At 36.3% G+C, this 22,588-nt stretch overlaps 2 protein-coding genes across 11 annotated transcripts; both read right to left on the bottom strand.

The window, feature by feature from the left end:
- Positions 1-2,220: 2,220 nt before the first annotated feature.
- On the bottom strand, positions 2,221-5,996 carry ccr6a (chemokine (C-C motif) receptor 6a). 2 transcript variants are annotated; one of them, XM_058755581.1, is made up of 3 exons: positions 5,907-5,955; positions 5,362-5,454; positions 2,221-3,842 (listed from the first exon to the last, which is right to left on the bottom strand). In XM_058755581.1, the coding sequence occupies exon 3, from the start codon at positions 3,825-3,827 to the stop codon at positions 2,682-2,684; it is 1,146 nt and encodes a 381-aa protein (XP_058611564.1). In that variant the 5' UTR covers positions 3,828-3,842; positions 5,362-5,454; positions 5,907-5,955; the 3' UTR covers positions 2,221-2,681. The 2 variants fall into 2 exon arrangements, with proteins under 2 accessions (XP_058611564.1, XP_058611565.1); XM_058755582.1 differs by lacking the exon at positions 5,362-5,454 and having other exon boundaries at positions 5,907-5,996.
- cep43 (centrosomal protein 43) lies at positions 5,837-21,908 on the bottom strand. 9 transcript variants are annotated; one of them, XM_058755571.1, is made up of 21 exons: positions 21,752-21,908; positions 21,062-21,115; positions 20,857-20,911; positions 19,713-19,801; positions 19,413-19,550; positions 19,297-19,329; positions 18,569-18,625; positions 18,245-18,315; positions 17,815-17,876; positions 17,604-17,665; positions 17,438-17,518; positions 16,260-16,322; positions 10,187-10,395; positions 9,414-9,482; positions 9,140-9,214; positions 7,694-7,783; positions 7,453-7,589; positions 6,760-6,834; positions 6,619-6,652; positions 6,443-6,527; positions 5,837-5,996 (listed from the first exon to the last, which is right to left on the bottom strand). In XM_058755571.1, the coding sequence occupies exons 1-21, from the start codon at positions 21,833-21,835 to the stop codon at positions 5,922-5,924; spliced, it is 1,698 nt and encodes a 565-aa protein (XP_058611554.1). In that variant the 5' UTR covers positions 21,836-21,908; the 3' UTR covers positions 5,837-5,921. The 9 variants fall into 9 exon arrangements, with proteins under 9 accessions (XP_058611554.1, XP_058611555.1, XP_058611559.1 ...); XM_058755572.1 differs by having other exon boundaries at positions 7,453-7,565; XM_058755576.1 differs by lacking the exon at positions 9,140-9,214 and having other exon boundaries at positions 7,453-7,565.
- Positions 21,909-22,588: the final 680 nt, after the last annotated feature.

Here is a 22,588-nt window from a genome sequence, read left to right as displayed (position 1 = left end):
AGCAAACATGAAACCGTGACCTTGAACTTGAAGGGAACCAACTGAAATTTACAAAGAAAATATTACCTGGGCTAATTTCTGCCAATAATCACACTTTCTTCATTAAAACACTAAATACAACAAATAAAACTGACCACATAATTACCCACATTTGATGCAGTGCCAATAACAAATTTCAGCTTTAAAACCTTTCAGCAAGAACATCAGCAGAACCTGATCCTGCTTTAGAAAACAACCCAGAAATATAGAAAGGAAACATAACCTTGATCTTGGGGGAAAGGAGAGAAAATCAACACGTAAGTTCAAGCGTAAACCCGTAACCTTAATTTTAGGGCGAAAGAAAGATGAGAAATGATGCAAACATGATAACGCTAAACTTGGGAACACAAAGAAAATAATGAAAATTGAGAAAAGTTAGGCTCTCTTAACTAAAACCTGTAAAATATGAAGAAAATGCATAAAACGAAAATAAGAAAACTGAATTGTAAATGTGAAATGTAAAAGAAGAGAAAGAAATAAAGCTATATACAAAAAAAAAAAGAACTTAAAAAGACAGAAATAAAAAAACAAGGAAAGAAAGAGCATTTTATATTTATGTCACTATTGCAACGTCATAAATGGCACATTCCATTTGCATTCCAGAGTAGGTAGCCTAGGTCGGTTCAATCATAGTAGGCTATATGTACATGGGTTCAATGGCCAGCGTGGAGCGTTCAAATGATGCTGCAGCGCTTGTTCTTCGTTCCGTTCCATTTATCAACGCTTTGATATTCTTCTAAACCGTTTATATTACAGATAGGCTAATAACAATGCTGTAATATTTACATCATTCGTGATACTTTTTTTTAAAATGTAGCCCAAGTGATTCACCGTATAAATATAATTCACCGGGTATAAACATATCAGACACTGTTGTTTTATTCTTATATTTACCTCAAGCGTTAGCCTATGTTTTTTAATTTATTAATATGTTATATTTAGCCTACCCCATGTATTGTTTTGTAATTACTTTCCCAAGCCAGTCCCTATAGCAACAAATACGAAATCTGAGAATAGGCCTAGTTCTAAAGATGTTGCTTGACTTTCACAAAGCAACAGCTTTCACGATGGGTTTTTCTCTCTCTCGATATTTTAATAAAAGAAAAGCTTACATGAAAATCTGTGAATGATTGTCTTTCTTTTCTGTTATATTTTATAGTTTGTTGGTACGGAGCGGCAAGTATAAAAAATAATGTGTCACATCTCGTGCGCTCCTGCTCTTTATTATCAACAGGGGGCAACAGAAGATGCTTTTACTGAGCCTTCAGCGCTCATTACTTCAGTCTCTCATTTTAACGTGGACAGCGTTAAACAAAAAGCATTTTGGGAAACAAATTATCCTTTTTAACTTTTTGGGATAGTTCTTCCAAATATATGAAAATGCAGTCATCATTTACTCACCATCATGTCTTTGCAAACCTGTATGAGCTTATTTTTTAAGCTTATTTCTTTACTTTTTTTAACACAAAAGATATTTAGAAAAATATTGTGGATATTTTATTCATACAGAGAAAGTCTGTGGGGTCCAAAACAACACTGGACATTAGAATTTACTTTTTCTTTATTAAAAAAAAAAAAAAATGCTTTTATCTTGACTTTCTAAACTTTCCTTTTAAACTATGACCTTCAATTTTTTTGAAAAACTGCATTTCATTAAATGAACTATCATTAATTTAATCTGAGGAAGTTCTATGAATAACTCGGACACAAATTAAGGACTCAATGGTGGAATTGTGTGTTCATGCCACTGTATCTCCAGACTGTTGAAGTGAGCTATGGGACAGTGGCACAACACAGAAGCACATTGTCCTGTGTTTGTTTCAATAATGGAGAAGTTCATACTCACAAGCAGCAGCTAGTTTAGGTCAATTCTGTGAAACATACATAATGAAAAAATGTCCTATTTCATAAAATAATTGTAAAAAATGCTATGGCAGTAAAACGGTCCTTTGATGATCAGTGATGATCAGATATGCAAAAGATTAATGTTTGGGGGAAGGAACTAGTTTTTGTAGAAGACTATGAGAACATGTATCCAGGTCAAAGATCAAGGCAATGCCTCAAAGGTCATGGTATGTACAAGACTTTCAATATCATTCAAAACCTGTGATTAACTTAAAAATAAAAATAAAAATGTTGTGCACTGGATCTCATTTCAAAATGTCACTCTTCACTATTAGGTATTGTGTTGCAATATTTTGCCTAATTTATTTTAGATAAAACTTACAATGCTTATATCTCAGGTACATTAGGCAATGTTAAGGATTCTATGTACAAAAGGTAAATAGTACATATAGAAAAATAAAAATATTCTGCAAAAGTACTACATATAGTGCATATCAATTGCAAAATTCATTCATATACAGAAGACTTTTTACACTTTGCCTTTTTAACACATGGTAACAAGGAATAACCATTTTCCCTCTTTGATTTGTAATTGGCATAATTTATCAAATTAAAAAGAAAGAAAGAAAGAAATAATTCATTCATCATTTACTCATGTTAAAAAACAAACAAACACATGGCTTCAGGTTTGGATCAACATGAAGGTGAATAACTGATGACTGAATTTTCATTTTTGATCAATGCTAATCAGTCTGTCAGTCACAATCCTGGGCGCTTTGCCCTTAATTAGCGCCCAATCACATGGTAAACGAAGTGCCATTTTCATTGTAAGAGCCATCCATGGAGCGTCGCGTGGAAATGTACATTTCAGTGGTGGCCCGAGAGGACCGTCTCGCTGACATGTAGTTCTTCCCCAAGCACCAGATGTCCCGTAAGATCTTCCGGAAGTGGTTTCTGAAATTCACTCCGATGAAGGCGTACAGCAGGGGATTGAGACAAGCATGCAGGTACGCCAAGCTTTTTGTGATGGTCATGGTCAGTGCGACAGACTCCTCATGGCTGCATTCCTGCAGTTCAAACATGTTGATGATATAATACAACAGTGCTATGTTATAAGGCATATGGCAGATCACAAACACAAGGACCACAGTGAGGACCACACGCACTGCCTTGTGTCTCTGAAAGTTCTTGGCCCTAAGGAGGGTGACAATGACGCTGGAGTAACAGAATCCCATGATTAGCAGTGGCAAGAAGAAACCCAACGCAACCTGAGAGCTGGGCACCACAGTTTTCATCACACGTGCCGTTTCGTTCGACTTGAACATGAAAAAGCACACATGCGTCCTGTCGTCACTGCTTATCATACTGGATTCAGATGGGCCGGGTTGGTAACGCTCATAAAAAATGAAGGTGGGAAGGGACAGGAGCAAGGCTGACAACCAGACGGCTGCACAGACCAGGTGGCTGTAAAGCAGAGTGCTTGAACGCAGCCGGAAGGACCGGCGGGCCTGTACAATGGCAAGGTAGCGATCTCCGCTAATGCAAGCCAGGAGCAGCATGCCGCTGTAGAGGTTCATGCTGTAGATGCCACGCAGAAGCTTGCAAGACAAGTTCCCCATGGACCAGTCGTGCCGCTCGCTGTAGATAATCAAAGGCAGTGCCACCACAAACAGGATGTCAGCGATGGCCACGTTCAGCAGATACACGTCAGTCATGGATTTGGTTCGCTTGTAGAGAGCATACGTCACGATCACGAGGGCGTTGCCAATGAAACCCGCAAAACAAATGATGGGGTGAACAAATAACTGGAGGAAGTTCTCAATGTCCTGTCTGCGGTCCACTGCACATGGCTCCACAATTTCACCATATATGTCGGAGTCATTGAAGTCGTTGAAGTCATTGAAGTCATTGAAGTCTACGGTGCTGTTTTCAAATTCATTCATTTTCTCCCTTCGAGACTGTAAAGAAAGTAAAAAAAACAAAAAACAAAAAAACAGTAATAATTAATCAAAATTAATCAGCGAAATGATTAATTTTATGGCAGAACTCATGTGCCAAGATTAAGCTGCCTGAATGAAACCTAAAGTAGACCTAGATTTAAAGTTAAAAATTGTATATTCAATCAGATTTTGGTTATATTTAATTAGATACTGGTTAAAAATAAAAAAGAAGAGTTTAAATAATGCTTGTTTGGTCAGACTTTACTGTATTTTAAGGTCCAATTCTTGCTATTAACAAACTATACCTTTGCCTCAATAAACTCCTAATTTGCTGCTAATTAATAGTTAGTTAGATTAGAGATGTAGAATATGGTCAGAATAGGGCAGAACGTGGATTTGCGCAGCTTGTCAGTGAACAGCGGCTCTGTGTAGTAAATGCTGCTCCATGTGAAATCACACACGTGATGGAAATTACAGAACCGGCTTTACTGATAAGATGCGCATTAAATATCGCATGCGATATATCGTGCAGCCCTAATACAGAATATGTGCTTTGTAAGTAATAAACAGCCAATATGTTAATAATAGGTATGCTAATAAGCTACTAATTAATAGTGAGAATTGGTCCCTATACTAAAGTGTTACCGCTTGTTTAAATAATAAAGAAGAGTTTTGTTCCTAGTTTTCCCTAAGAATGCAGAGGCAGAAGTTTGTGTCATCATTTTGGCACTGCCATATAATATTCTGTACAAATCTGTGAGTGTGAGTTATAGGACAGATTAAGGTAAATCCAACAACTCATTCCACACAGGAAAAAGCTCTCATTGCGAATGTAGCTTTGTAGTTTGACATTTTACCTTTGCAGAAAGAGGAAATCTGCAGAAAATCAGGTCACGTACACAGCAAGAAATTCAATGCATACAACCTATTTACTGGCCATTAGTCCTGAAGGTAATGCTTGTCTAGAAAAGTCTAGCATTTCTCAACCACATTAATACTTTCCACATATTTAAAGCAATAAAAAAACACATCCAATTGTAAAATGTAAAAATAAAATTAAAAACTATTTAGAAATCAAATAAGCATCTTTGTAATGTTTGTATGTCACGGGTGTTTTATAAGGGCTATCTTAATTAAATAACAACACAAAAACTGACGGAACTGATGCATAAAATAATTTCAGGCAAATTCTTATAGTGTTTTTTGTTGTTGTTGTTGTTGTTGTTCATGTCTTCACTAGCTACTGGCATACAGCGCATTCATTCATTGCTATCTATCTATATAGTTTTATAGAGCATCAAACTTAGTCTTTCCCTTAGTGCGACAATCTCAGTTTTTATAATGCAATTAAATGCAGATTCTGCACACTAAAACCCTTCAATTTACAGTGATTAAAATTTGTTGCCCACAACACCAAAACTAACATAAATAATTGATCTCCACTTCAGGTAATTAAATACATAGATATTAAAACAAATAGGCACTGACCATCTAAAATTTTAACATGTGACTGAAGTGGAAAAAATAAGTGACTTACCAATATCAGCACAAACAAGTCTAATGGAAAGCACTGAAAGGTTTCTGTTCCTTCTGGTTTCTGATCAGGAAAGACAACTTGGGTAGGGCACAGCTGCGTAATAAGAATGACAATTATCTGACCTGAGCAGAAGGCGGCACTTCACTGAGAGCTGCATAGGAACATGTAGGTGTGAGTGTGAGACCATCAAAGCTGCCTGACACACGCACACTGTCTAGATCATGGTTTCATGTAAAAGGTTGATGCTCCACCTCAAATAGAAATACCCACCCGAGCACTTTATGCATGGTTCAAAAAGTCTTGAAGACTAATTTCACTGTGACATCTACTACACTTTCACTGACAGTAAAACTGTTATACAACTCAATGACTCTGGTAAAATTTTAAACAGAGAACTGACAAATTGCTATCCTTTTATGTCTGTCCTTCTGTTTTTTTAAAAATGGCAATAAAGAAAAACAGGAAGAGTCAACAGTCCGACTGTAATTAATTATTTATTGTCAACTAAATCCATAAATACATAAAGTATAAAATAAGGAACTGACACATTTGACAAGATGTCAAGCAACATCTTCCATGTAGTCGGCACCCAAACTTATCTGCGAGACGCTCACATCCTGAGTGGTTTCTTCAAGCTAGAAAAAAAAAAAAAAAGAGCGAGAGAAACCAAATAAAATGATGAGAGTAGAGTCAGTAAGATCCAAAAATCACAGTCGAGGTTAAACCAAAGGTTATTATTTTTGCTATACTATGAGTACTTATGTCACTTCCTCTCATACGGCCTCTTTAAGCGCAATTAACAAACAGGCCACTCTCACTTCTTGCCTTTTACACAATGCATTGTTATCCATGAGGCCACTCTACTCACGTTTGTCCCTCTTCACATAGATTTATGAAAAGTGGGGCCATAATTAAGAATAACCGCATCAATGTTGCATTCATACTGGATTCTAAATGCCAATAATTTATTTACAAGCTTAATAATGGAACAATTTATCTGAAAATGATCAAGAACCACAGTCATTTAAACTCCTGAAACAAGCAATGTCAACACAAGTAGTGGCACGTTTTTGAAGAATACCTTATCGCTGATGTCAGGCCCCTCTATCGACACCTCAATCTCCTCATCGATGCTCACTTCACTCTTTGAGTTTTCAGAGCGATGACTGAAGAGAAAAGAGAGAGAAGACAACACTCCATCAGGATTCAGACTGAGCAAAAATAAGATCTGAAACATCTGATGGGCACATTCTTTACCTGTTGAAGTCATCGTCATAGTCAAGATATTCTTCTGCAAAACATTTTTAAAAAGGAGAAATGAGGAATGTGATAGTGAGTAGAGTTGCTTGATTTGATGGTTCAAGTCAAAAATTTAATGTATTATTGAGGAGTTCCTACCAAGCAAAGGGGATGCGGTTTTCTCATTTGGAACAGGAAACTCTTTTACTCCCTTATCTTTAGAACTAGACGTACCTAAGACAACAATTATGGAGAAAAGATATTAATTAGTGTCAAATTCATATCAATCTACAGGAACCACACGAGTTGATTCAATTTTGATCCAGAAAGTCACAATCCCACTCTGATGATTCATGATGTTTTCCGTTTTTTGTTTTTTTTGAAACCTTTAGTGGGTTAAATTATGTGTAAGGATTATGCATTAATGGCATACTAACATATGTCAACTCTGCCCACAAACAAAAATAGTACATATAACGGTATACGAAGCAGCTTTCATTCTGTGTAATGGAAACTGTTCAGAATGGCCTAATTCATGTGCAAAAACATTTATTCCCTTTAAATATTTAGTTCATAACTGAATGTAGTTTTTTTTTTTTTTTTTATGTTGTTCATTTTAGATGTTTTTAAGGTATTGTAAAATAAAGCTTATTCAGCATTTTTTCTTCTCTGAACCATATTTTTGTATGCACAGTGGATCTTTTGTGGTATACATAGGTTGATACAATGAACCCTTCATTTGCAGTTTTTTTACATGCTTTATTAATTGTAGTGAAAGTTCATGTAAAATTTTGGATCGATCTAGAATCATCTGAAAAAGAATCTTGATTGATTTCACAAATGGTTTGCTACCGTTTTTGTCAGATGAATGATCTTTCTGGCTGCTCTCAGAAGATCCTCCCGCACTCTTCAGCTGCGTGTCTGCCTTGAATGCTTTTCCTAAACTGCTGCCCAAGCCTTCTCTCCTGGAAAACGGACAGGATGAGACTCTATGAAGTGAGCAGACAGCCATATGAGAAGTGGAGGAAGAGGGAAGTTATGGAGGAAGAGGGAAGTTATGGCAGAAGACGGACAGGAAAATGGCCCAGCTCACCTGGGTTCAGAGTCAGGGCTGGGCCTGTTATCACAGTCAGAGAGCATGTCCTCTCCATCTCCCTCTTTATCACTGCCTATAGCAGACAGGCTGAGGCCAGACAGAGCAAGAGTATGTTCATCCACACATACACATAACACCAAGAAGATCAAGGTCAGGGGCATTGCGAGGGAAAGGGAGAGAAATACACAGAAAACATGCAGAGCAAATGCAGAGAAGGAAAGAAAAGAGAAGGATAAAAGTAAAAAAACACACACACACACAATTGTGATCGTAGTTACTGCACTTACTCCTGTACTTTTGGTATCAGTTGCCGGATTTTCTTCCCCACAGTATCAGGTAATGGCGTTAATGTTTTAACATTATGGTGTATTAATGGCTACGTTCACACAAGTTGTGACTCAAATTGTTGTGTTCATACCAGGGACATCGCTAGATCTTGGCTGGGTAATTAATAGACGAGCATAATTCAAAATTATAATCATAACTGAAATTTATTTGGCAATATTAATAAAGTAAACAAAAAGCGTAAATGGTATAAGCAGCCAAAAGTTGTCACTGATATTTTTAGGAGTCTTAATTTTTCGTTGATCCTTTTTTTACAGTTTCTAGCAATTTACAGCTAAAAAATGTTTTTGTTAAAAATAATGAAAACAATAAAAATAATGATAAAATTAAATAAATATTGTAATGTTTTAATTTTTTGTTGATTATAATGTAATTTTAATGTCTTTTTTGTTGATTATTTTATTAGTTTCTAGAAACCCTAGAATCATCAGCAAAAAAAAAACATTAATTAAAAATTGTGAAAAATAATGAAAACAATAAAAATAATGATTGTAATGAAATTAATGATACAATAAAATATTTCATAACATTTTATATATACATAAAAATTAATTAAATGGAAAATAATGAAAACAATAAAAATAATGATAATAATGAATACATATTTATTTCATAATAACATTTATATACAAGCACTGGATGTCATTTATATAGAGCGATACCCATGGTTCTTTTGACTTTTTTAGGAGTGGATCAAATATTGTCTGTATGAACAAAGTCAAGCTCTAGCTGTAATCAACACTTGTAATAAAAGTGATGAAAGTAAATATGAAAAATTTTCATAACACTGAAAAAATGTATCACAGTTAACAAGACATTATTTATTAAATGTGACATTATTTAATACATTTTCTAAAATGTGGTTGAGTCTTGAAAATTTAAGGGAGCCAGTTACTGAATGTGACCGTTACTCTAGTTTATAGCCCTACTGTGTGTGAATGCAAAGGTAGTTAACTGTAAACTGGACTGACAACAGTATTCTGCTGCGGTATGAACATGAAGTGCCCCAATGAGGGTAAATGGCCTGATTTTGCACCCATGGGTTAAGATGGATGCAGTGGGCTTGAATGGCAGTGTGATCACTCCATGCACACTCACTCATTGAGGCTAGTGCCCCTCCTCATTTGGGATAAGGATCGCCCTGACAGGCTCCCTTCCCTCTGCCAGTGCTGACTTCTCACGAGGGGGAAAACACATACAGAGCACAGACACAGTTACAGAAAGAGGAGAGGAAGGACAAAGAGAGTGGTAGGAACAAAAAGCAAAAGAGCGACAAGGTGCAACATACAACAAAGCTCCAAAATCTACGTTTTATGTGTCAGTCAAAATCATAGCAAAATGCAAATACACTCAGAAAACAGGAAGTACTTACTCTTTCTGACTATAGCTTTTTTCAGAATGCCTCTGCCCTGAATAAGGCTTATCTGCCGAAGTTAAACCACTGTTTTCACGTGCAGCATTAAGAGACAACAGTGAAAAGGAGAAGATACAGGTCAGAAAAATAAAAGCACTTCTCTGTATTTTATGATAGAGCAGTTATTTGAGGCCTCTGTTTATAACTCTGACTTAAGGGTGGATACCTGTCATATTTAAACCGTAATAAATGAACTACAGTTATGTGCTTCAAAAACATGAAGAACCCAGATCTATGCTTCTGAAATTACAATCAAAGGTGCCAGCGGTTTAGATGATTTCATTTTTATTTGCTCTTTTAGTCTCAGTAGAACATGTGGGAACTGAAACACTCCTTTTTCAAAGCTCTGCATGGAAATCTGCTCCCACAATGAAAGTCAAACTAGGACTGTGATAAATGTGCTATAACCGTCATTTTTATATATAGCATTTACAAATTGCTTTTCTTTATCCTTTTGCAAAATGATTTTCTTTCTGGCATTTAAATGAAAATAAATAAATAAATAAAACATGCCATTAAACAGTTCACACTTGGGAATATTATATTATATTGGAATCTTTATTTTTTCTATCCATTTATTACTTCACTGTATTTTTAAGTGATGTTCCCAGTCCACAATACCAATGGTTTGTCACTTGTGTCAAAAAAATGACTTCCTGTTACTTTTTCAGTATTAACAGTCCACAAGAGAAACCATATTTAATGAATTCTCCTAGTAAAGCTATCCTTACCAGCCATAGGTCTTCTGAGGTTTAGGAAGAGGATCATCAAAGAACGAGTCTCCTTCATCCTCATCCTCCAGTCCAAGCTCCAGTGCTCTCCTCAGTGGGGTGGGAAGGTTTTTCCCATCACCCAATCCCTCCTCTAACCCTTCAGACACTTGAACAGACCCTCTGTTCTCCTGAGAGCCCAGTGGTTCACCAGGTCTTCTGTCTCCGGCCTATGGGAAAGTCACAATATTATCAACATACTCTAATACCATCACAAGGCCACCAACGACAGATATCATCTGATGCAATCAACATGAACAACAAGCATTATCGGGTATGTTCGTGTAAAGTTACTGCCTGTACGATTCAGCTTGGAACCAACAGCTGAGCATTATGTGTACAAAAGTGAGGTGCCATAGTGAACAAGAAGAGACAAATCAAAGAAAAATAAGTTCCCTTTGACCCAAGTGGTTTTAAAACATGACATTCTCAAGTAAAATTTATCTGGGAATTCCTATGAGTAGATGGTTAAAAGATTAAAAGTAAAGAACATCTGACAAAATTTACAAGAACAGTAGGTTGTTAAAAAGCCCATTTTGAAACTGGCCCACGTGAAGAACAATGCTGTGTCATTCAACCCACTCACAAATCAATCTATTACTTACAGGACGATTTTCAAAAGAAAGGTTTTACTTGAGATGAAATGTTTCAGAAGTAGTATAAATGTCCAAAAACAACAGGTTAGACGATACATGCTGAATCTGGTTAATAAGTAATTTAATAAGTAATGAATCTGGTTAATAAGTAATGTTAGTAATGCTGAGTTCACACTGCGTAATTTTCAAAATCATCAGATCATTGTTTTCACACTGCACGACTATCTGGGGTAGCGTTCAGTTGCTGCTGTGTTCACACTGCATGATGGATCGGTGACAGGAGGTTACACAATGCATGACTTTACAGTAGCCAATAACTCTGTCTGGTCCGCAAACTACATTTCACAACCAAACGCACACGAGAAGTGATGAGGAAATAACGCAAGATCACGCTGATATTGTGGTCTATAAGTCCTCCCCGAGATGACTTTGTTATTAAGAACATACTTCTGCTGGGAAAAGTTTATATACTCAAATCTAAGTACTAGAAAATGAAACCAACGTTTTGTGTATTTTATAACGAGCTTGTTTCTTATACAAAAGCCCTCAAAGTGGTGAAAAGAAAAAAATGCAATAAATCTTTTGTCCTTTATAGAAGAATATGATTTACAGGAAAAACCCTAGCCCCCTTTTATTATATATTATTATAATTCTTTACATTTATATTGTGCTTTACATAGAAGGTGGGAATCTCCTCAACCACTCAAAGACACAGAGGAGACGAATTGTCGAATAAAGTCGATTTTGTTATTTTCTTTGCGTACAAAATGTATTCTCATCGCTTCATAAAATTCAGATTGAACCACTGATGGCAGATGGACTATTTTGACGATGTCTTTCATACTTTTCTGGGCTTTGACAGTTTTCATTACTTGGCGGTCAATGGGACAGTGAAAAGCCTCCTGGTTTTCATCCAAAATATCTTCCAAGGACTAACGAAGCTTTTCCGCTCAATTGGGCGGTTTTGAATTTGATTGTGCAGGCAAATATTGCCTTGGGCGGGTGGACAAAATTTGGGCTGGTGTTGGGATGTGCAGCGAAGCCAGTATTTGTATCTGTAACAATCACAAAATTATTCGTATCTGTATCTGTATTCAGAAGTAGGCGGAGCTTGAACCGGATCTTTTTTCCCCGTTGTTATCACTGAACAAATATGCCGTGTTTAACTAGAATCGTTGTTTTGTTTTTTTATGATTATAACATTTATTTAAATATCTTATAACAGTCGGAGCCGATACCCTTGTACCCAGTGCTTCCAGATGTAGTGCGGTTGTGCTTCGGGCGATGCGAGTTCGAGTCCCAGCTTGGGGACCTTTCGTGATCCGATAAATAAATATTTAAATATCTTCTAATTAAAACAGTAAGGGTTCCTACGCAGTTTAGGAATATGGAAATTGATTTAAGTAATTTCCAGGAAATTACTGGAAAAAAGGCAACTGCAACACTGCTATACACTCATTTACTTCACACACTTGTTACTGCTTTGTAATTTTAGATGTTTGCGTAAAACAACATGCTTTTCTTTGGCTCACCGGTTCCTGCGCAGTTTGGAAAAGTATTTCACTTAGCTTAAGTAATTTGCAGGTCTGGAAAAGTATGGAACAAAAGAGAACAGAGTATGGAGAAGTATTTGTGTTTCGACTATTTGCCCTATGTAGTGTTCTAAAATATAAAATTAATAATTTCTTGAAAAAAAAAATGTATCATACAAGCAGGGCGATTTCATGACAAACGTTTAGTGATCTTTTGAACACGACTGAATTAGATTAATTCAATGCGCACGTGCATTTTCATTATGCAGAACTCTTTAAACAACTCTTTTTTGAACTTCACTAAACAAATGTGCGTTTTCCACGCAAACCAGCAAAATATAAAGCAGCAAACATGTAGGCCTAGTAGAAAATGTATCTGTATTTAAGTTGATTAGTAGTATACCCTTGACATAGAGCTGGACGCGCAGAGACGAACGAGGCTGCATAATAGGCGATCTCGCTGTGCTTGTTGCATTCATTCTTGTATCCTATCGTACAAGGTTTAAATAATTGCCTTTTAAATATACACAAATAGTAGAACGAGTATGATGTAGTATTTTAGTTGATATTACTTTTGCCAAGATGCACGGAGAGGCAACAGCAACGCGAATGTTTGATTTGCGCTCCCATTTATAAAGTTTGCATTCATTCACTTCACACACTCATTATTGCTTGACTTTAGAGGTTTGTGTAAACTATCCAGCAAACATAAAACTGCGCCAGCCTCAGCCGAATATTCGGGCAGAATTATTCGTTATCCGTTATTCGTTTTTGAAGCCATTATCTGTGCCTTTCCGAATAAGGCTTCCGCACACCCCTTTGGCGGTTTTCAAACATATAAATTGTATAGGCTAATTGGTTAACATATAAGTCCAAGTGTGCATATACTGCATCCAGTCAGTCATTACAACGTTACTAAACACACTCACACTGCAAAGACGACTGGTGCTAATGTTGACATCGCGGCAGCACTTTTAGCCAATCACTATAGGGATCAGCAGACAGACGTGATGATTCATGACGGGTTTTTAGTGCGATAACGGATCTGATTTTGAATATATAACTGTAAGTGATCATAATGCCTAAATATAAGTTACATGGTAAAGAGTGGAGAGTGTTTTAACTCTCAAAACGTGAATTACACCTGTTGAGGGAGAGATGACACGAAGGCTATATCACTGCAACACTGAAATCAGAGCACAGTTAAATGATTTAATCAAAATCTATTTATATCTATACGATCCTGTCTTTTATCTTTTAAACGGTCCAGATTGGTATATCCTTGAATGCTGCTGGACTTGTTAGTTTTGACTGTGCAAATTTCTGTATGAACTTCACGAAAGACTTTCTAGTTCTGTGTGAAATTACAGAGCGACACGAAGGTAAGAGCATTATTTTTATTTTTTTTATTGTCGGATTATCATACAGTATGCATCAATGAATGAATGACACAGTTTTGACTGTCATGGTGTGTGCATGAACGAGTGTGAAATACCTCATTACGACACTTTTTTTGCATTTAAATTCTGACTGTTGACATTGAAAATGATGCATGTGTTTTTTCAAGGATATCGGTTAATTTCTCGATTGCAGTTCTGACAGTGTCAGCTTGCACATTTTAATCATATTTGGTCAGGGCCGGATTATCTATAGACGGGATTGGACGAGTGCCCTGGGGCACCAGCCAATAGGGGGGCACCAAGTGATTATGATAATGACAAGACCTTTAAAATATTTTTCATGTTTTGTATATATTATTTTGCTGGAAGAGATAAAGATGCATAGAAAATTAACAGTTAATGATACAATATATGCAGAGAGAATATCAAATATATGCACGCATATAAAGAATTGCGATTGGGTCAGGTCACAATGTATTTGCCCCCTCCCCCAGTCAGAGTCGAGCATATTTATTCTCAAATGGATAGGCAGCATCAACTTGGCGGTTGTGTGAAACGTAAATTTAAAAAAAAAGAAAATATCACACATATCCAGGGCTATACAGTGCGACAGAAAAGTACTGCGTGCGACTATCAAAAAATATTTAGGAGCACCTGTGCGACTAACCCGATCAGCATAGGCTATTTGTGTTTGCGCTGAGAGGAGCTTCAAAGATTTCTACTTGCGTGTTTGTGCAGCGGTGAGTAATGTATCGCAGACATATATGTTGATTCCTTGAATGCAATGTTAATCAGAATCCACTCACTGCTCAAAATACTTTTGTTCATTGCTGAGTTATGCAAGCACACAAATCCTCTCCATAACAAACAAAGTGTAGACAGGGTGTAAATAAGAGATTCGTTGAGAAGTGTAGAGAGCTTCATTGATTATAATGGAGCTTTGTGAGATTGCGATGAACTGAAGTGAGTGACAGCTTTTAAAGATTACTAAAGGAGTTTGTAGACGTGATATTAAATTAATACAACAGTTCAATGAACAATAAGTTAATATAAAGTGATGTACATTGTATGACTATATTCAGTTCTATATTCAACATTTTATATTTAAAACATTGATCTCACAACATTATGAATTTAAAACATCCATGCCACCTCTGAGCATCTGTAAATGTCTGTAAATTTACCAACATGCCACTTTTGTGTTCTTCTGTGCCACCTTTGTAGTGGAAACTAATTTTGTTAATATTGATTTCTTTTGATTAGTAACTTATTCTTATTATTCTACCTGTTCTTATTCTTTTTTATTATTATTAGAAATTTTGGGAAAATATTAATTTTTGAATTTGACTATGACATACCTTTAATAAAATTAAGGGAAACAATTAGCATTACAAAAAAATGCCCCTGTAAATCACTTCAAGGGGTCAAATATTACCTTGTAATGGGAAGGCTAATTTTTGTTATTGATCAGAAGGTGCTCTTGAATTTTGAGGGGGAGGGGGGGCACTTCAAATGTGGTCACCCTAGGGCACTACACTGTGTTAATCCAGGCCTGTATTTGGTAGTTCTCTTTAATGAATTTGCCCCGATTTGATCCATGGGAAATTTATCTAGCATTATATATATATATATATATATATATTTTTTTTTTTTTTTTGTCATTATTTTGTTTTAAGGAGTTAAAAATGGATCTTATCAACCTTGATTTACATTCTATCACGTTATTTTGACAGTTAAAAGTTTTGGGCGGGTTTTTGTGAGCTTTTGGGCTGGAAATCGTTCATCCAATCTGGCAACATGGCTCATTGGATGTAGGTCATCACCGATGTATGTTTCAGTCAGAACTAATTTCACACAGCAGGATTTTGAATCGCCGACAGCTCCAGATATTTAGCATGCTAAATATTTCACGGGCTTCGGCGACGCATCGGTGATTCTCTCAGATAGCGTCTTCGGTAATTCACACTGCTTGATTGTTACTGGCGTGAACGAGCGTAGATTTGCCTCCGATTTCGGGCATTTGTCGGCGATTTTGCAAAACCTGTCGGCGAGTGAAAATCAGGGCTAAAATCGTACAGTGTGAACTCGGCATAAGCGCTAATTCATTTATTTTCACAAAAGTATTGGGCGATTAGCAGAAGCTTGGTCAGTATCTTTGCTCTAAATCGTTTTGAAAAGACTCATCTCATCTGTATTGTGTATTAGCTTAAATCTGCTCTGCAATAGCCAGTTTACTATATCAAGTGCTAAAAGATAGTTCCAATTCAACCATGGGCTACGCGCTTTTTGCATCTCCATCTTGAATACAAAGCAGTAATTTTGTCTTGGGACATGAACTTCCACTTGCATGTGTGATAACAGTAATGGGAAGGAGCACAAACCTATAATAACAGCCAAATGTGTATAGACACCACCCATTTATGAATCATTTACGAGATATTAAGGAAGCCACATGGTTGAGCTGATCAAAAGCTCCTGTATCAGAGCCGACGCACGTGTGCTTTACCTTTGGGTTAGGCTTTTCTTCCTGTGCTGAACTGTGCTTAACAAATCCTTTATACCTGGGTATCTGAGCACCAGAATACAGCCATCAGCTTCCCTTTTACAACAATCACACGCTACCCTGACTAAAACGTACACGGATATGGATGGAGTGAACAAAATAAAAACATATGCAAAACAATAAAGAGAGGAACTGCTGTAGAAATACAAACACACAAAAACAACTACTGCATGCAACAAAAATGCATGCAAAATGTGATCTGACACATGAAGTAATGTCTATTCAAAGAACTTTCATATTTGGACAATTTTAATCGAAATTATTGTCTGTGTGAACTTCCCAATGGTATATTATGTAGAATAAATTTGTTTTGTTCATTTAGAGCCATAATAAACAAAATTCTAATTCTTAAAAAACGAAAATGTAATTATAAGCTTCTTCATCTAAAATAATCATTTGGTTGTATGAAAATTCCCATAAATTAAAATTCCCACTGGTATGGTATGTGGAACAAATATAGTGAATGACTGTCAAATAATTCATAAATATATTTCTTATAAATGAAAGATGAACTTTTCTTATAAATTGTATGAGGGCATAGGTATGTGCATAATATAAGCAGCTAAATTTAAAACAATCATTTTGTTCTGGGACAATAAATTCTGTGCAGGTTGTAGGAACTTGCCTACTTTGGTAAAACCCCTTTCCCCTTTGTGAGTCAAACTACAATGACTACATAAAATTACTACTGTGTGTATCACTCACCATCTAAGATATAACCCACGATATAAGATATGCTGATAAATCAAACGCAGGAAACACAGCTACCCAAAACTACACCACGCAATCTTCAATTCAGAAAAACTAATGATGTTCTGGGGTTCAACTTAAGGAGCTGGATGAAATGAAATTAGAACGGATGAAAATTGTGCATGCTATAAAACATACATTTTTAGTAACATATACCAGGTTTTGCATGTAAACAGGCCAACAAACGCCAGCTGTGGCTTATTTTTATTTTTTACATATACAGAATATTAGACATGACTAAAAGTAACTCATATCTGATCTACAAAAAAGATCAGAGATTATAATCTTGACAGAAGGTGAGAGGAAAGTGTGTGAGAGAAAGATAAGCAGAGATAGAGAAACAAACAAAGAAAGACAGGAAGTCAGTTTACCTTGCTGGCGGAAGACGAAATGATTTTATCTTCAGTAGTTTTACTTGAGGAGTAAAGTGCATCACTACTGTCACTGGTAACCTGTAAACAATATTGCAGGCCTCATTACTGAAATCGCAAAAAAAGGAGTGCTAAAAGAAATCAGAATGTGTTCAAGGTTGCTCACCACACTGCGACACTGAATGAAAAAGCATTTGTACATTCCCAGGAAGTCCTGAAAGTCCACAGCTACGTAAAATTAAGAAAGAAAGAAGTGGAAGACAAAATTTCATTAGCAACTACTGCAGTTTATCTGTCAATGAATGACAAGTTTAGCAGACATATAAAATTTGCATGCCTAAAATGATGGAAAACTAAAGAAGGTCACAAAGACTTACTATTGCTTGTGTCCTTGCCTTTGGCTCTAAATTCCTCAGTGATGTAACTGTCCAGCATGTTTCTTTTTGTTTGCAATTTAAAAAAAAAAAAAAAAAACATTAATGAAATATGTGGTCATTCATAGTAACTGCAATCAAAATGGCTAAAACTAAAGTGCATGAAGTACAATCAACTGATCTTTAATAATGATCTTTTGGTAAGAGACATTTATTCTGGTTTGTGTGCAAAAATACACTCTGTTCCCAAGTCATGAAAGACCATGACCACAACGTCATGAACCTCAACCAGACATGATTATAGAAGAGCAATCCGACAATGTGGGAAGATGTAAACACTTTCAGTCATTACATAAATGAGGGTTTCAGTACCAGTAAATTCAGATATTTCCTAGAGTTCGTGGCATTCAAAGTCCACAGTGATGAAACAAACCTGCTGAACTGGGGAAAAAGATCAGCGAAAATGCCAATAACGGCTTCTCTGTTGATCTCACCACTTCTGTTCTGTAAAGTCAAATCAAAAGATATAAATTACTCACAAAGGTTTTTTTATATTTAACTAATCATTTGGTTATTAATTACCAATTTATTATTATATAATAATTCTAATCATTTATGAGCAAAATAATAATACAATTAATAAGAAATAACTAATTCATATTAATTTCAAAATAGCAGTATTTAAATTTTTACAATTATATATTATATGGTATATTGCATTAATTATGTAAAAAAAGAAATAATAAAAAAAAGTTACCTTGTCATGACTGTCAAATTTTTTGCGGGCATCAGCAATTTGACGGGGCAACAATTCCTAAAAACCACTCACAAACATTACTACAATCATTGCAGATTACACTCAGAATAAAATCATTATATAAGTCCTTTATTATTTAAAATATCTTGATTAATTTAATATTTAAAATATAAAGTTGTACACATTTTTTTTTTATATAAATCACATGTTTGAGACGTGCTCAACTTGTGCACTTACAAACAAGACAGGATGTCACAATGTACAACTATGAAACTTCAGCATTTGAAGTCTCATGACAGCAGACATGTAGCGCTACGGGCTTGATTAAACAAATGCACGTAAGGTGCCCACAAAACAAGACAAAATGTCTAGAAGTAGGACAAGCTTGTTTTGCACAAGTATCTTAACAGGAAAACCTTTTTTGCAGCACCACTTAAAGATGTTCATTTACATCATCCTTCCCTTGTGTGACCTGAATAATTCGCTTGGGGTTTGTGATGTGTGGGTAAACTGGTGATACGAATCAACCCGAGATGTGCTCTCCAACCACAAGTGAAATAAGTGGGTTAGCACTATTACTAGTCTGTGACTGGATCTGTTCCTGAGAGTGCATCAACCCCACCTGTGCTTACTGTACGTGTGGGTGCAAAAACAGGTTACAGAGATAGCTAGACAGATAACATGGACTGAGCCTGAGCCTGAGCCAGCCAGCGGTGGTGGTAAAGTACCTTGGGAAAAGTTTTCTCAATCAACCGATCTCCCTGAGAAAAGAAAGACAAGAGTCATACTGTCTGAAAGACATGAATTCATTTGATTGACTACAATGCAGAGCATCCAAGATCACCTCTGTGAAAACGGAGGTCTTGTCCTTATGCCGGCCCCTCTTCACCAACTCTAGCAGGAGAGGGGTGTTTTTATTCACCTCCGTTTCCGATATGCCAAGCTCTTTAGAAAGAGTTTCACGACTGTCAAGCCCATTGAGCTGAATAACACAAAGTAGGGTATGAAAGAGATTAGAGGTCACAGAGGACATAGCATTGCACATTCAAATCAATCAATCAATCAAAAAAACATTTACATGAATTTCTGAATGACAGCTTCAAACTGTGCATCACTTACAGCGTTGTATATAACACTGACATACCGTACTAATTTCAGGTTGAAACACTGCTAGGGTGAAGTCTAAATTGAAGACTTGCAGGAAGTCAGTTATAAGACCTGCGACTAAGCGACCTGCAAGAAGAGCAAGACATGCTGAAAATGCATAATTTTCCAAAGCCAACATTTAGAAATGCAAGCAAAACATCAGATCAAAAACAAATTTCACAGAAAATCACGTAGTGTATGATGGACACAGCGTTTTTAGTTTCAGACTATGATTCCATCCAGTCAGAGAATATTTATATTTTTTAATTAATCGGCATCGGCCGATTGTGCTGCAAATTAGGCTGATTTATAGGCAGGTGCATATGCGGGCAGCTCTACCGGAGAATCTCTCTCCCTCTGAGGCTACTTGAGACGGAGCAGCTCACACACTCTGCAGCCACGCCTTGTTCACACACAGCTTCAGATAATGATGGAAGGGCAAAACATACAGTTTTGAAAGCGAAATTACGTTTTACCCTACTAGAATTGATGCATGCTTATTATATTCATAATTTGCATGTGAAAGTAGAAACAATTCAGACGAAACTTCGGGGCTGGCTAAAACGTGCATGTCAACTTTCCTCATTAAATGTGTGTGTGGGTCCAACAATAGCCTCCACGATGTCATCGCTCGTGGCCAGTGCACTCTTAAGCAGTTATGAGCAGCAGGCTGTGTAATATGTGTGAACTCTTTTATTTTTGTTATCACTTAGATTATGGCCATTTGACTTATAGCAGTTTCTTATACATTGAGTTATTTGTGGCAGCTGGTCACAATATTAAAACTGACAGCCACAAATAGAGAAAAAAAGAAAATCGGCCAAACATATCGCCAAAAAATCATATATCGGCCATCAGCTGACCTGACTTCTAAATATCGTCCAGAGAAAAAACCCATATCGGTCAACCTACAATGTGTCTGAGTTTGTTGTGTTCAGAACATCCTGAAGCATCATTTAGTGTATGATGTCCAGTTTCTCTCTATAACCATTTACAAGTTGGCAAATGCATGATGCCTGGTGTTTTAAAATCTGTCCAGATTTTAAAAAGTGTGTAGTGTATTACAACCCAAGTCATCATTACATCAAAACAAGACAGAATAAACTAACAACGAAAGGCCTTTTTATGGAATTCATCCTTACCATCCTTTGTGTTGAGGGACTTTTTGAGGTTTTCATTCACAAGAGGCGTTTTATTCTATTCAAAAGAGTTGACATCTATATGACACACTGAATCTTGCACAAGTAAAAAAATGCTCATGCAAAAACATCACCGCATTTAATAAGCAAAATATACAATTTATGATAATTAAAAAAAAAAAAAAACATTAAAACTATTTATAATTACCTCAACTTTGTCCTGCTCTTCTAAGGCAAGAAAAACAGCCGCCCGTAGCTCTGCCTGTAACCCAAAAACGAGACTTATCATCACTTCATTTGTCCTTTATTCAGACATATTTATTATAACAGTACAGCACCAAACAGACACATAGTGGATCAGAACAGCTCAAAACTCAAATATGTTACTGTTACTGAAGCTGAAGAGTCGTCAACAACAACAAAAAAAAACACTTTTATGTACAAATACGGCATAAGTGCAGTTATAAAAAAAAAACTACAGCTTCTTAAAGGCATCATATTACAGGTTAAACCAGATTACTTGTGGCCTGATCATTTTAAATGACTTCCTTAATACCTGTGAGTCCAACACCTTACCAAAATAATAAACCAAGACTTTGCAGCCTTGCCGGTTAACTAGAAAACATGCTTTGTTTTATTACAGCCAAGATAAACAAAAACACTGTAGGTCTTATCTTTAGCAGTATGAGGGAAAACAGGTTATATAAGAGAGCAGTGTCATAACTCAATGTTGTCACACCAGTGGCTGTTGTCCATTTGTTGCCTATAACAACTTTAGCATCACTATGCTATGCTAACAAACATTGCGCTTAGAATATAAAATATGTCCCATATCAGACAGAGGTTATTTCAGCCTCATAAAGACTTAAAACGTGTTTCAAAACAGTCAGGAAAATACCTTAATTTTATTCAAAACACCGCTGTTTTCCAAGTTTTGGATCAGTAGATCTCTGAGTTCCGTGTCCTCCTCCGTTGCAGACATCTTCAGTTTGTGTCATGTGACTATAGGCTGGAAACCTGCGCACCCTGGCGGCTGTCCACAGCATTACACATGGGTTCATAATGGAGTGATACTTGTGCTACTACACTACAGTATGTTCCAACAACAGGCGGTTCAAAATTGTCTGCTCTGTTTCGGCAGTTATTAGTCTCTCTTGCCATTAGGACAAATGGGAATCCTAACAGATAGCTCTCTGCAGGTAGGCCTATTAGACCTGGAGCTCGCCTTAGCTCATGAATATTAAGAAGGTCATTGTCAAGATGCTTGATGATTGTCCTGCGGGGTCTCGATACGTTTAATATTCATGAGTCAAGCCTTCAACATACTTCCAAGTAGAAATAACTGTAGTTAGTTTTTAATTGTTCGTGTCAAACGTTTTCAGTGACTAGTACTTCCATTTTTTCGCCATGACAAAAAGTCACCAATTTGACTTAAAAAGATCTGCATTTCTGAAAAAGCACATTTCAAAAACATAAAATACAAAGTAGGCCTATGTCTTTGTATTTTACTATAAGAGGGCAAAATTACATATTTGGGTCATTCCTGTTATGTAGGTCCCGAAAATTAACCATGGTTTTATTGTAGTAAAAGTCTAGTAGTAACCATGTTTTTTTGGCGTATTGATTGCTATTTGTATAACCACAGTTTTACTACAAATACCATGGTTAAACTATGGTTAGTGTAGCAAAACCATGGTTAATTTGTGGTTACCATGGTTTAACTATAGTAACCATA

Source organism: Onychostoma macrolepis, chromosome 20 (genome assembly GCF_012432095.1).
Source record: "Onychostoma macrolepis isolate SWU-2019 chromosome 20, ASM1243209v1, whole genome shotgun sequence".
NCBI classification, from domain to species: domain Eukaryota; kingdom Metazoa; phylum Chordata; class Actinopteri; order Cypriniformes; family Cyprinidae; genus Onychostoma; species Onychostoma macrolepis.
Note: the sequence above shows the minus strand (reverse complement) of the source record. Positions and strands in the feature narration are given on the sequence as shown.